Below are 12,060 nucleotides of genomic sequence, written 5' to 3'. Positions count from 1 at the left end.
CCCACTCTGTCTCTGGTGAATCCTTTCACCGCCCCTGAACCTCTGGCCTGTACCCCAGTCCTGTATGCATACATAAATAATCATTCTTTTTTAAGAAGGTTAAATGATGGAAAACGATCAAACTAAAATAGGTAAAAGAGACACATTAAGTCATTATGACTAACGGGACAATATATCCAGAAGACATAACACTCATCAACACATACTCACCCTCTTAATTCTCAGGATAGAAAGAACATAACATAATAAAGGCCATATATGACAAACCTATAGTCATTATCATTTTCAATGGTGAAAAGCCTTTCCCTGAAGCCCTGGAACAAGATAAGGATGTCCACTCTCATACTGCTTTTCAATATAATACTGGAAGTCTTAGCCAGAGAATAAAACAAAAGAAAGACATGAAGTAATCCAAATAGAGAAAGAAGTAAAACTATCATTATTTGCAGATAATATGATAATATACATAAAGAACCCCCCAAAACTCCACATCGAAATAATTAACTCTTTTAGTAAAGTGGCAGGATACAAAATTAACACACAAAAACAGTAGCTTTCCTCTATGCAAACATTGTCTGAAGAAGAAATATTACTTAAAGAAAACAACCCCTTTTATAATTGAAACAAACAAATAAGCCTAACAAAAGAGGAAGGATCTATACAGAGAATATTATAAAACATTTTAAAAAGAAATAGAAGAAGACATACTAACAAAAAAATAGAAATACACTTCCTGCTCATGGTTTGAAAGAATTAACATTATCAAAATGGCCATTTACAGATTCAATGCTATTCCAATAAAAATTTCAGTGACACTCTTCAAATAAATAGAACAAATATGGATGAAATTTATATGGAAACAAACAAACAAAAAACTCAAATAGCTAGGCCCTCCCTGGTGGCGCAGTGGGTTAAAGTACAGCACTGAGAAGCTAAAGCTGCTTCCACATGAGTTCGATCCCCGCTTGCCCCGGAGGTGACCACATGGCGTGGCAGACCTCTCCTGACCCGCCCGCGGCTCCCCTCAGCAGTGTATTTCGTCGATCTGCCTATTCTGCTCCCCACTCTGTCTCTGGTGAAGCCTCTCGCCACCCCTGAGCTTCTGGCCTGTACCCAAGTTCTGTATGCACAAATAAATAAATCTTAAAAAAAAAAAAAACTCAAATAGCTAACCTCTCCTGACTAAAAAGAAGGGATGTGGAGATGTCAAACGTCCAGACTTCAAGCTGCACTACTGTTTAAAGTAGCAATTCTACTACCACTCATTCTTCCTATTGATTTTATTTCACTTTATTTTTCTGTATAGATTTTATTCTATTGACATAGATCTTGACTTATTTCGGCACTCCCGCCATAAAGAAGAATAAAGAAGTTAGAATAATAGAACAGAATAGAGAAGCTAATAATGCCATCTGACTATTTTGTCAGTTGTACGATTCATTCTTAATTGTCATATGTATTTTGAATTAATGAATATAAGCCTGTAGATGCGGGAAATTTGTCTAGTGAATATCCCAAGTGCCTAGAAAGTGTCTGGCACATGGTAGATGCTTAATAAAGATTTACTGAGTGAAGGAATGAGTAACTCTCTCTTAAAATTCTAGCTCTATGGCCCTCCCTGGTGGCGCAGTGGGTTAAACACAGCACTGAGAAGCTAAAGCCACTTCTGCATGAGTTCGATACCCACCTGCCCCGGAGGTGACCCACATGGTGCGGCAGACCTCTCCTGACCCGCCCACTGCTCCCCTCAGCAGTGTACTTTGTAGATCTGCCTGTTCTGCTCCCCACTCTGTCTCTGGTGAAGCCTCTCGCCACCCCTGAGCCTCTGGCCTGTACCCCAGTTCTGTATGTACAAATAAATATTAAAAAAAAAAATTCTAGCTCTACACCCAGAATTTCAGATAGTACACAACAAATTAGGGCTGTCTTTCCTCATAATGACTCCTGCATATACAATTTTCATAAAATACTATTAGAAGATAGAAGTAGTCAACTGCCTTCCAGCTAACCTTGTACCAGTTTAGAAAAACTGACCTCCCTCCTCATTACCATGACCCAGTGCCACTTACTGCTTTATGTGGCAGTATCGCCAGTTCCTGTTGAAGCTGAAGATGGTGGCCATCTCCTCATCACTCAGTTGAAAGTCAAAAACCTGGAAAAGCAAGTATCCCAAACATGATCTCCAGCCACTCTGGCTCTGAGAGAGGTTACCTCCATGGTACCACTGGCCACACATGTTCCTCTCATTCTATCCACGGGATATGAACTTGGCTCTACGCCAGGTCTTACATAGAGAGTGCAGCATTTATTGGGTCTAGGAGGACAAGTTAGGAAGCATTATGTTGGGTATGCACATGAATGCTCCCCAGTGGACTATGGGTTCTTCCAGAAAGACAAGTCTTCAAGTATGGCTCACACCTCCCCTGATACTTGGAGTGGAGTGTTTGGGCCAGGACAGTTGGCTCTTGGGTATGGCCATGGCCCAAGTGATCAACACAATCACAGTTCTTCTCTCTGGTAGTGAGAGGCGCAGCTGTGCTCAGACTGTCAGACATCACTGGTTGCCCCCCACCCAGCACATCTTTGGCCCACATGTCAACCAGCTCAGCTCTCAGCTCTCTGGAGGTCAGTTCCCTGCCTGAGAGGGGACAGACTGGCAGGGATGGGGGGGGGAACACACAGACAGCACAGGGCTGGGATGAGAGGCCTAAGGAGAGATTCCCATCTCCACTGAGGAAAATCAGGGCCAGGATCTTACATTAAAGTTCTCAATGATGCGTGTCGGGGTCACAGACTTGGGGATCGTGGCCACATTCCTCTGGATGAGGAACCGGATCAGAATCTGCATAGAAAGAGACATTGTGTTTGCACTTATCCAAGCACCCCCTTCTCCTGAAAGAAATGACTATATCTTTAGGTACAATGGCCAACAATGATTAAGCCCTTCATGACATCCTGATGCATGCTTGTCCTCCAATCTGTATCTCCCTTAATCCTTACAACAATCCTATGGTTTTCCTATTTAAAAACAAAAACAAAAACAAAAAAAAAACAAGGAAAGTTACTTGGGGTAGTGTTTGAGACATAAGGCTGGCAAACAGCGAAGGTTTTTCTCTGCTCCAAAATCCTGCACTTATTGCTGAAGTAGGGCTCAGCAGGAAGTTGCCAAGACAATGCTATCTATGTTTCAAACAAAACACCAACGGTATTTCCTGGGGGTCCAAACAGTGGGCTTCCTTTCTCAATTTCTTCTTCAAGGGGTTAAAAACAAGGAGTGAAATATAAGACTGATTTGCTGGTGCTAAAAATCCAACCCACCAAGCAAACAAGAAAGCATGTTGTTGTACCTGGGCTGTGGTCCTTTTGTGCTTTACAGCAATCTCCTTAATCTTGGGGTCCTCCAGTAGGGAAGGGTCATCTGACTTGGCCCTGGGGGTAGAAAGATGGCTGATGTAGATGATCACCATGGCTAATGATGAGGAAAGGACAGAAAAGTGGGAAAGGAGGTGCCACAAGACCAGAGACCTGGTTCTGGTGAAAACTTTTTAGAGTGAACCCCAAGACCCCACTCTTTGATCTCAACAATTCCACAAACAACTTTGTCTACCATGGGTGGGAATATTGCAACAGTGACTGTCCGTCTTCATGTGGGAGACCTGAAAACTTTGTGTCTTACCTTTGTACCCACCCTACATTTGACACAGGCTCGTCCAATGTTGGCAGCAGAACAGGAGTATTCTCAGAACATTAGGCTTTTTAAAAAAAATCCCATCCCCCAGCTCCCACTGTTTATATGAGCCAGACACACTGCCTTAGACATTTTCCTTTTTGAAGACTTAGAGTCTCATACCAACATTAACTAAATCGAAAAGAATTCTTTAAGAGTATCAAAGATCTCTCAGAAGCCTTACCAAGGTCTCTCTGGAGATCCCAGCGGACTATACGCAGTGACAGTGATGCCCTTAGAATGACAGTACTGGATCAGTTTCTCCTGTGTGAGGTATGGGTGGCACTCGACCTGCAAGAGCAAACCATCCCCATCAGAGGGAAGCAAACCTGCTCTGAAGTGCTCAGAGGGAGAGTTCTCCACATGGAAAAGATGGCAAAGCAAAGGCCAAATACCACCCAATGCCAGTCAAAGCAGATCCCAAGACCCAGCTCACAAAGAGTCTTAGTAACTGTCCATGAGACACAGCACAGGACATTGACTTGCTTTGGATGTTTGAGAAGTAATGGGATTAGACCCTTAACCTTTGCTGAACAGAATTTACCTGGTTAGTCACAGGCTTGTGTTTCAGTCCAGGTTTGTTCAAGATTCTTTCGATTTGCAGGTGGTTAAAGTTGGAGACCCCAATGGCTTTCACCAGCCCCTCATCCACGAGCTCTTCCATGACCTGTGGTAGAAAGGAACACTATTGGGGGCCCTCCCTGGTGGGGCAAGGGGTGAATGTGCAGCACTACGAAGCTGTCCACAGCCACTGCAGCACAGAGTTCAATCCTCAGCTGAAGTGACCCACATGACACAGCGGACCTCCCCTGCCTCACCCATTATTCCCCTTAGTGTATTTCAGTAGATCTGCCTGTTCTGTTTCCTACTGCCTCTGGTGAATCCTCTCACCCCCTGAACCTCTGGCCTGTACCCTAGTTCTTACAGGGACTCTGACTCAGATGGGTCCTCTCCTTGGGAGAGGAGAAACATGAAAAGGAAATTCCAATTCAGGCCGTGGATGCCCATTAAAGGGTAGTTCAAGTCCACCACCCACCATGAAACTAGCAAATAAAAGTGAAGACTTTAGGGCCTTCCCTGGTGGCACAGCAGGTTAAAGCACAGCACTGAGAAGCTAAAACCACTTCCGCATGAGTTCAATTCCCGCCTGCCCAGGAGGTGACCACATGGCGCGGCAGACCTCTCCTGACCCGCCCTCTGCTCCCCTCAGCAATATACTTCATCAGTCGGCCTGTTCTGCTCCCCACTCTGTCTCTGGTGAATCTTCTCACCGCCTCTGCACTTTTGGCCTATACTGCAGTTCTGTATGCATAAATAAATAAATCTTAAAAAAAAAAAGTGAAGACTTTATAGGCTTGTTTTCCCCTCACCCAAACCTCGGTGACCTGGGTTAGCTCCAGAAAAGGCCACAGCATGTGAAGAAGCATTACTTGTGTGGGTCCTGGGCCACTCTGTCCTATAGGAATCATAGGTTGGTTTGCAGTAGTATCAAAGTCACTAGGGAAGGACAAGCAGAATTGCCCTGGCAGAGGCACCCATGCCAGCAGGTGGCTGAAGTTTAGTGACTACTCAATTACCAAACCAACATCCCTAGTGCAGAACTGCGCCGACCTAAGGGACAGGTATCTTTTCATAAGTTTTAACCTCAAGCAATGTTTTTCTGCATTTGCCCAACAATATCACCTGGGTTGATCAGCAGCCCCAAATTCTTCATGTCCAGACCCTGCCCAGAGCCTTCAAGATATAGTTGTAAACAATGTGTTTCCATCTACTGAGAATCCAATGAAAATCTGGGTTTCCTTTTGGAGAACAGTCACTACACTAAGGTGTCTCAGGTAATTCCACATGAGCATGGTGCTGAGATTCAGGAAGGCCAGAGAAGGAAGGGTCACAGCTGTCTGGGAGACTTTATAGGTGAAGTTTAAACAGGGACTTCAGTAATTTGGTAAGAAGAAATTAAAAAAAACAGCTAGTGTGGGAAGAAAGATGTAGCAATTGCCTCGGGAAAAGCACCAGTGTGAAGTGTTGAGTGGATACTTCTTCCAATGGTTCTCAAACTTGAATGCAATTTAGAATCACCTGAGAGCTTCAAAATACACTGAGATTTGGATCTAACCTTCTACCCCAGAGAGATTATGTTGTTCTGGGGTGTAGCCTTGGCTTGGAGATAATTTTTTTTATCAAATCAGGTGATTTTAAGGCCTAGTCAGTGCTGAGAACCACCAGCATGGATGATGTAAGGCTTCACAGTGGGCAAAGTTTAGAAATGATGAGATCATTGGCCTGAAATGAAATGCCCACTTCACCAAAAGAGGATAAAAGTTTCTGTGCGTCCTGGATATGGTGTAGTTTGGGTGTGTGATGCATCTTGAAGTCTTTCCTCCTTGCTATTGTAGGACAGTCAAGGTTTCTGCTGACCTGGTTGTAATTCCACAGGAACATCTCCACTTACATGTTCAATCCTGTCTCTGATGCTGATCATCCAAACCTTTTAAAGCCTTCCAAATCTCTTATTAAGCATTTTCTCTCAAACCCTTTCAAATGATAAAGAAAGCACTGTGAAAATCAGTGTGCTTTTTGCAGAGAGCAAAGACATAATAACCATAGTTAACCCCATCATAAGAGCTAGCGTGAAAAAATATCATGGAAGCCACCATAGACATACGTATGCTGGTCTTCACATTTCACAAAGCATAATTCCTGAGATATTTAAGAGGTCTTGTCTTACAAGGGCAATAAACATAACAGAGCTCTCTCATCAAATTTAATGCAAAAGTTGAATCTGCTGAAATCTTAGGCGATATGGGCTATATTACAGGTTTTGCCACAACTTTAATTCTCAGGAATATGTGAAACAGTCACTGGGTTGAGTCCATATCCATACATAAATCATTATATTGCTCATTAATTCATCACTCCTGAGATTTTTCTCTAGTAGGAGGCCATATGTTGACCTTCTACAGTTGAGTACTAGAATTCAAGTTTCCTCTTATGGCTACCATTTTGGTACCAACAAGGGAAGGCAATAACTTCTGTTGAAGAGTCGGGCATAATAATTATTGTAGTGAATATATCAAGCAAGTACTTAAGATTATGTAGTTGGATAATGAATGACTTGTGTGGTCATTGAAACACAGAATATATAAATCTATAAAAAATATAATTTTCAGCTGTATTTTGAATCCTCTTTCTAGTACATAGGTTTAACCAAACTCATGACTTGTACAGCAGTGATGGTCTGTGATATTTTACCAAGAACTTATATATAATTATACAATGAACTTATATATAATTATACAATTAACATAGTGGAATATATGACAGATATATAGCTTAAGATTTCCCCAAGAGTATTTGATGTATTTCTATGTACAAACTCTCACTCATGAGCTATATTTCTAATAAGTTATTACTTAGTAAACATTGAACACTGCTCTTTTATTGCTGCTAATTTGACCTGTAGAATAAGACAAGATCTCTTAAATATCTCAGGAATTATGCTTTGTGAAATATGAAGACTAGCATACATCTATGGTGGCCTCCATGGTATTTTTTCACACTAGCTCTTATGATGGGTTAACTATGGTTATTATGTACTTGCAAATGACATAGCCTTGTAGAGCAAATCCAGTGATAACATTGAGGGTCTTTATCAGGACTGTAGTGTTTGGGATTTATTTATTTATTTTTTTTTTTGCGTTTTCATAGAACACAGACCGCCTCATAGCAGTTTACACATTACCCATAGAAATCCAGATAACTTTCTCCATCCTTCCTTTTAAGAGGCTTCTGTTGCTACTAACAAGTTTAGTGATCTACCTGCCAAAGGTAATTCCCTTCAAACACTGCTAATGTCACCATTATGAAATGATTGTTTTTTGCCTTTCCCTCAGTTAGCAAATCAACTTTACTATCTAAATTTTCTTTCTATCTAAATTTCTTTAAAAATTTCAAAACAGCAAGAGTGTTGTATATACAGAGAAGTACCTTTGGACAAGGCCAAGAAAATTACATTTAATTTAATTATATTAATGGTAAGCTCTTCAGGTAGTAAAGACTTAATATACTTTCAAGTTGTAAAACAATATAAACCCATAACTGCAACCACAGTGAACCTCAACTTGGCAAAATGCCTTTCACTCTTGGACTTATCACTATTCATTTATAATTTTCATTTACTTTGTTCTCTACCAGTATTTATACCTGGATATAGGGATTTCAGAAAAAAATTAATCTGAGAAAGACCTTCATGCCTTAATTCAATTTAGAATAGGAATTCTACAGAATGGGTTATTACTAAATCTGGATCTAGTTCATACCCTCTGGGATATGAACTAGTGAATTCACTGCGTACCAAGTACCATGATAAGGATTTGAGTGACTTGGTGATTAGACTTTTGTGATGAATAGACCTAGACCCAATCCCAGGTCTGCCACAAAGTTAATGCATGACCAGAAAAAGTCAGCAGCCTCTCTAGATCTCAATTTCCTTATTTGTAAATGGGGATGGTAATGGTGCAGGCTTTGTAGAACTGGATGACTAAAACGGCTTCATTACTAAAATAATCCATGGCACAGATAACTTTAGATGTTATTTCCTTTAATCTTTAAATGACCACGTCTTAAATGCTATTGCTTTGTAGCATTATAAGGTCTTTTTTTTTTTAATTAAGTTGAACCTAGGTGTCAAGAAATTAAATAACACTTATGTCACTCAGCTAATAAAAAATACAAAGATCCTGGGCCCTCTCTGGTGGTGTAACGGGTTAAACTGCAGCACTATGAAGCTATCCACAGCTACTGCAGTATGAGTTCGATCCCTAGCCAGGGAGCTGACCCACATGGCATGACAGACCAGTTCTGACGCGCCTGCTGGTCCCCTCGGCAGTGTGTTTCAGTGAATCTGCCTGTTCTCCTCCCGACACTGTCTCTGATGAATCCTCTTACCACCACTGCACCTCTGGCCTGTACCCCAGTTCTTATATGCATAAATAAATAAATCTTAAAAAAAAAACAACACAGATCTAGGGCAATCCCTATCTTCCATATCTCTCCCCTAGGCTTCACAACAGCATTTATCTTTCAAATTGAGATAGATTATATTCCCAGTCTCATGAGGAGTCAGTCTGAACCTTTGAAAATAATGTAATTAAATAGCATCAAGTACCTGGGCTTGTTCTCACTGGTGTACACCCTTGGGGATGGCTGGGGAAATTTTTCACCCCCAGCACAACTAGAAGATGGAACCTACCTCCCAGGCATCCAAGAAGGTGGCTTTCCCAGGGAGAGCATTGCCTTTATCATCTTTGGGGAAAAATTCCTTCCCAGCCTGTAAATGCAGGACAAAATGTTTAGTACATTACACATCTGAACACATGGTTCTGCAAAATGAGGTTTCAGGACCTAGACCATGCTAAAGAACCACATTCACATATGATTTTATCCAGCTCTAGTGTATAAACTTAAGTTTAATATATATGTGTGTGTGTGTGTGTATACATACATACATACATACATATATACACATATATATATAAATCTAATCTACCAGCTCTAGCGTACTAATCTATAAAAATTCATGTAATTTAGAAACTGATGGATTGACTTTGAAATCTACTGTTAGCCGCTCCAAAAGCCACCATCACCAACATGGGCATTCGTTTCATATATCCTGACCCCATGTACACTGAGGAAACCTTTAATTTCTGAACTACCAAGTAAGTCTTCACTTCCAAAGGAGTGAATTACTAGCGAAGTTATCTGCCAACTTTTATTCTTGCAGTGCCAAGAACCTTGGAATTGAGAATAGCCTGCCATCATCATCTCACTGGTCAGGAGGTGAGAAAGCTGGGTTTTTTTCTCCCCCACTTCCATCCCCACCCCCATCCCCACCCCCAACATGTCTCAGAAGCAGCAGGAATGGAGCCCCCCAAGCCAGGAGTGTAGTGTCTTTGCCTCCACACTTGGGCTTTCTTCTAAGAAGGCACTCCCAGGGTGTGCTTTTGTTAGCAAAACACTAGTCTTTTCTAAAATGTCATTATGTAAGAATTCCTCTGGGAGGAGACCCTTTGACATGGAATCAGGATAAAGGTGTAGGGAGGTTGCAGCTTGCCTGGGCTGTGAGGAGTCATAGTTTCTCTCAGAAAAATCTAGAAAAAAAATCTAGGCATGTGGACATCTCAACAGCTACATATGGGTGCTGTGTCCCTTCCAGAGCAATATCTTTGTGCTCCATTGCCTCCTTCAGACAACCTACAGTTTAAGTCTCCAGGGGCAAGACTTGTTTCAGCCCACCCCCACTCCAGTCATGGTCCCATACTACATTCCAACATCTGCTTGGGAAGTGAATATTGGGACAGGGTGTAGCTCCAACCTGTAGTCCCTGAGGCCAGTGAATAAGGTAGATGTCCAGATAATCCAGTTTCAGATCCTGGAGGGTCTTCTGACAGGCTTTCTTCACGAGTGGTCTCTCAAAGAAGGTGGGCCAAAGCTACAAAGCATGACAGTGAGGCATCAAGACCAAGGAAGTTCTCCTTGTTTGTCTCCCTGCTGTTTGGCTGAGAGCCTGAATTACTAATGGGAGGCAAAGACCATGTATAGCAAGGTTGGTTGAGATACAAGATTCAGGTCTGCAAGATCACCTGGTGCTCAGCCAGCCAAAGATGTTTTTTAAGTGTAGAAGGCAAGGTATTTTCAACTCTTTCTGGCGTACTATTCAGCCGAGCACATCTGTGCACTGCTTCAAGATCTGTTATCTGTTTATGTAGTATTTCCTTCCCTGCTGTCGGCTCTCAGAGGGCAAGAACTGTGTCTAGTTTATAAATCCCAAAATCTTTACGCTTGCACATCCCCAAATGATCCTCTGCTTGCAATCCCACATCCCCAAACCCAAGTGATGACTCGCTAAGGAGTTTATCCAGACTCCTCTGCTGCAATAAGTGAGGCCTATTTGCTCCATCAGACACATGAATTCTCCATATATCTGTAACTAGTGATTTTTAGCAAGGTGAGTATAATTCTCAGTCTGCTCACCCAAACATCCTTTTTTACTTACACAAAACATTATTTGTGGGCCCTCCATGGTGGTACAATGGGTTAAAACACAGCACTACGAAGCTAGCTGCAGTCACTTCAACACAAATTCAATCTCCACCAGTGAGGTGACCCACATGGCGCAGCAGACCTCTTCTGACCCGCCTGCTGCTCCCCGCAGCAGTGTACTTCATTAATCTGCCTGTTCTGCTCCCCCCTCTGTCTCTAGTGAATCCTCTCACCACCCCACACCTCTAACCTGTACCTCAGCCTGTATGCATAAATAAATAAATCTTTTTTAAAAAAACATTATTTGTAACTGATCCTATACTACACAGAATTGAATGAAAGTCATGACAATAAAAAATGGTCCCATCATTTTCCAGAATAACCCCTGAATGAGAACCTCTGGGCCTTCCACTGAGAACACAGTACTAAAATGTGGGGCTTGGACCATCCTGGGCTGTAACTTAAGTTTTTGAATTGTTATGGGATGGATGGGCCCCACTTATGGGGAGCAGTGTCAAGGGCACCATCGTGGCTCGACAGAGCCATCCCAAATGGAGTAAAACCAACTGCAGGTGGGCAGGGTGCAATAGTATCTCCACATACCAATGACCTGAAGAGGATACACTTCTATCTAAAGATGTTGTTAGGCAGCAATGAAGAGGGGAAAATGAGAGTAGGTTGGCAGAATTCGGGGTGCTTCTGGCAGAATTCCCAGTACTTTTGCCTACTTTGAAGTACAATCCTCTCACCAAAGGAGTCCTACACACCTTGCTAACGATGAAGAGGTCCTCCCTCTTCACCGCCTTCTCTTGAATCTTCTCCTGGATGGCCTCCCCCACCTCATTCTCGTTCTCATAGATGTAGGCGCAGTCGATGTGGCGATATCCTGCATCAATGGCCACCTTCACAGCCTCTTTGACTTTGCCTGGGGGAGACTTCAAGGAACAAGAGAAAAGCAACATAAACCCTTATTCCTAGACCACCTAGAATGGGTCTGACACGGCCCAGCTCTTCCAAATTAAGTCTCCATACCAGGGAGGAAGCACACTTGAGACAACTCTTCACAAGTGAGGGATGGAAAGTGAATTGCCTTTAGGATGGTGGCCTCATGTCTGAGTTTAGCTAAGAAGCCATTCACTTCTAAATTCAGGTCCACTCTCCAGCTTTAGGGTGTCTCCAGGGGTGTGGAAGACACAGATAGCATCTACTACTACCCTTTATAATGACCAGGCTGAAGACAAGATTCTCAAGTAGCCCAGAGGTACTCTCAGGATAAAAGTGGTCAAGACGGC

The 12,060-nt window shown here is 42.4% G+C and overlaps 1 protein-coding gene across 1 annotated transcript in view; it reads right to left on the bottom strand.

Moving 5' to 3' along the window:
• Positions 1–12,060, bottom strand: part of LOC101624389 (aldo-keto reductase family 1 member B10) — a 48,116-nt gene that overhangs the window by 3,449 nt on the left and 32,607 nt on the right. Inside the window, exons 4-11 of the mRNA XM_012720774.1 lie at positions 11,536–11,703; positions 10,101–10,217; positions 8,979–9,056; positions 4,272–4,394; positions 3,912–4,018; positions 3,348–3,429; positions 2,759–2,842; positions 2,070–2,152 (exon numbers count right to left, since the gene is read on the bottom strand). Of these exons, the coding sequence (XP_012576228.1) occupies positions 2,070–2,152; positions 2,759–2,842; positions 3,348–3,429; positions 3,912–4,018; positions 4,272–4,394; positions 8,979–9,056; positions 10,101–10,217; positions 11,536–11,703 (842 nt within the window). The remainder of the gene's footprint in view (positions 1–2,069; positions 2,153–2,758; positions 2,843–3,347; positions 3,430–3,911; positions 4,019–4,271; positions 4,395–8,978; positions 9,057–10,100; positions 10,218–11,535; positions 11,704–12,060) is intronic.

Source organism: Condylura cristata, unplaced genomic scaffold (genome assembly GCF_000260355.1).
Source record: "Condylura cristata isolate star-nosed mole 26May11 unplaced genomic scaffold, ConCri1.0 scaffold00005, whole genome shotgun sequence".
NCBI lineage: Eukaryota > Metazoa > Chordata > Mammalia > Eulipotyphla > Talpidae > Condylura > Condylura cristata.
Note: the sequence above shows the minus strand (reverse complement) of the source record. Positions and strands in the feature narration are given on the sequence as shown.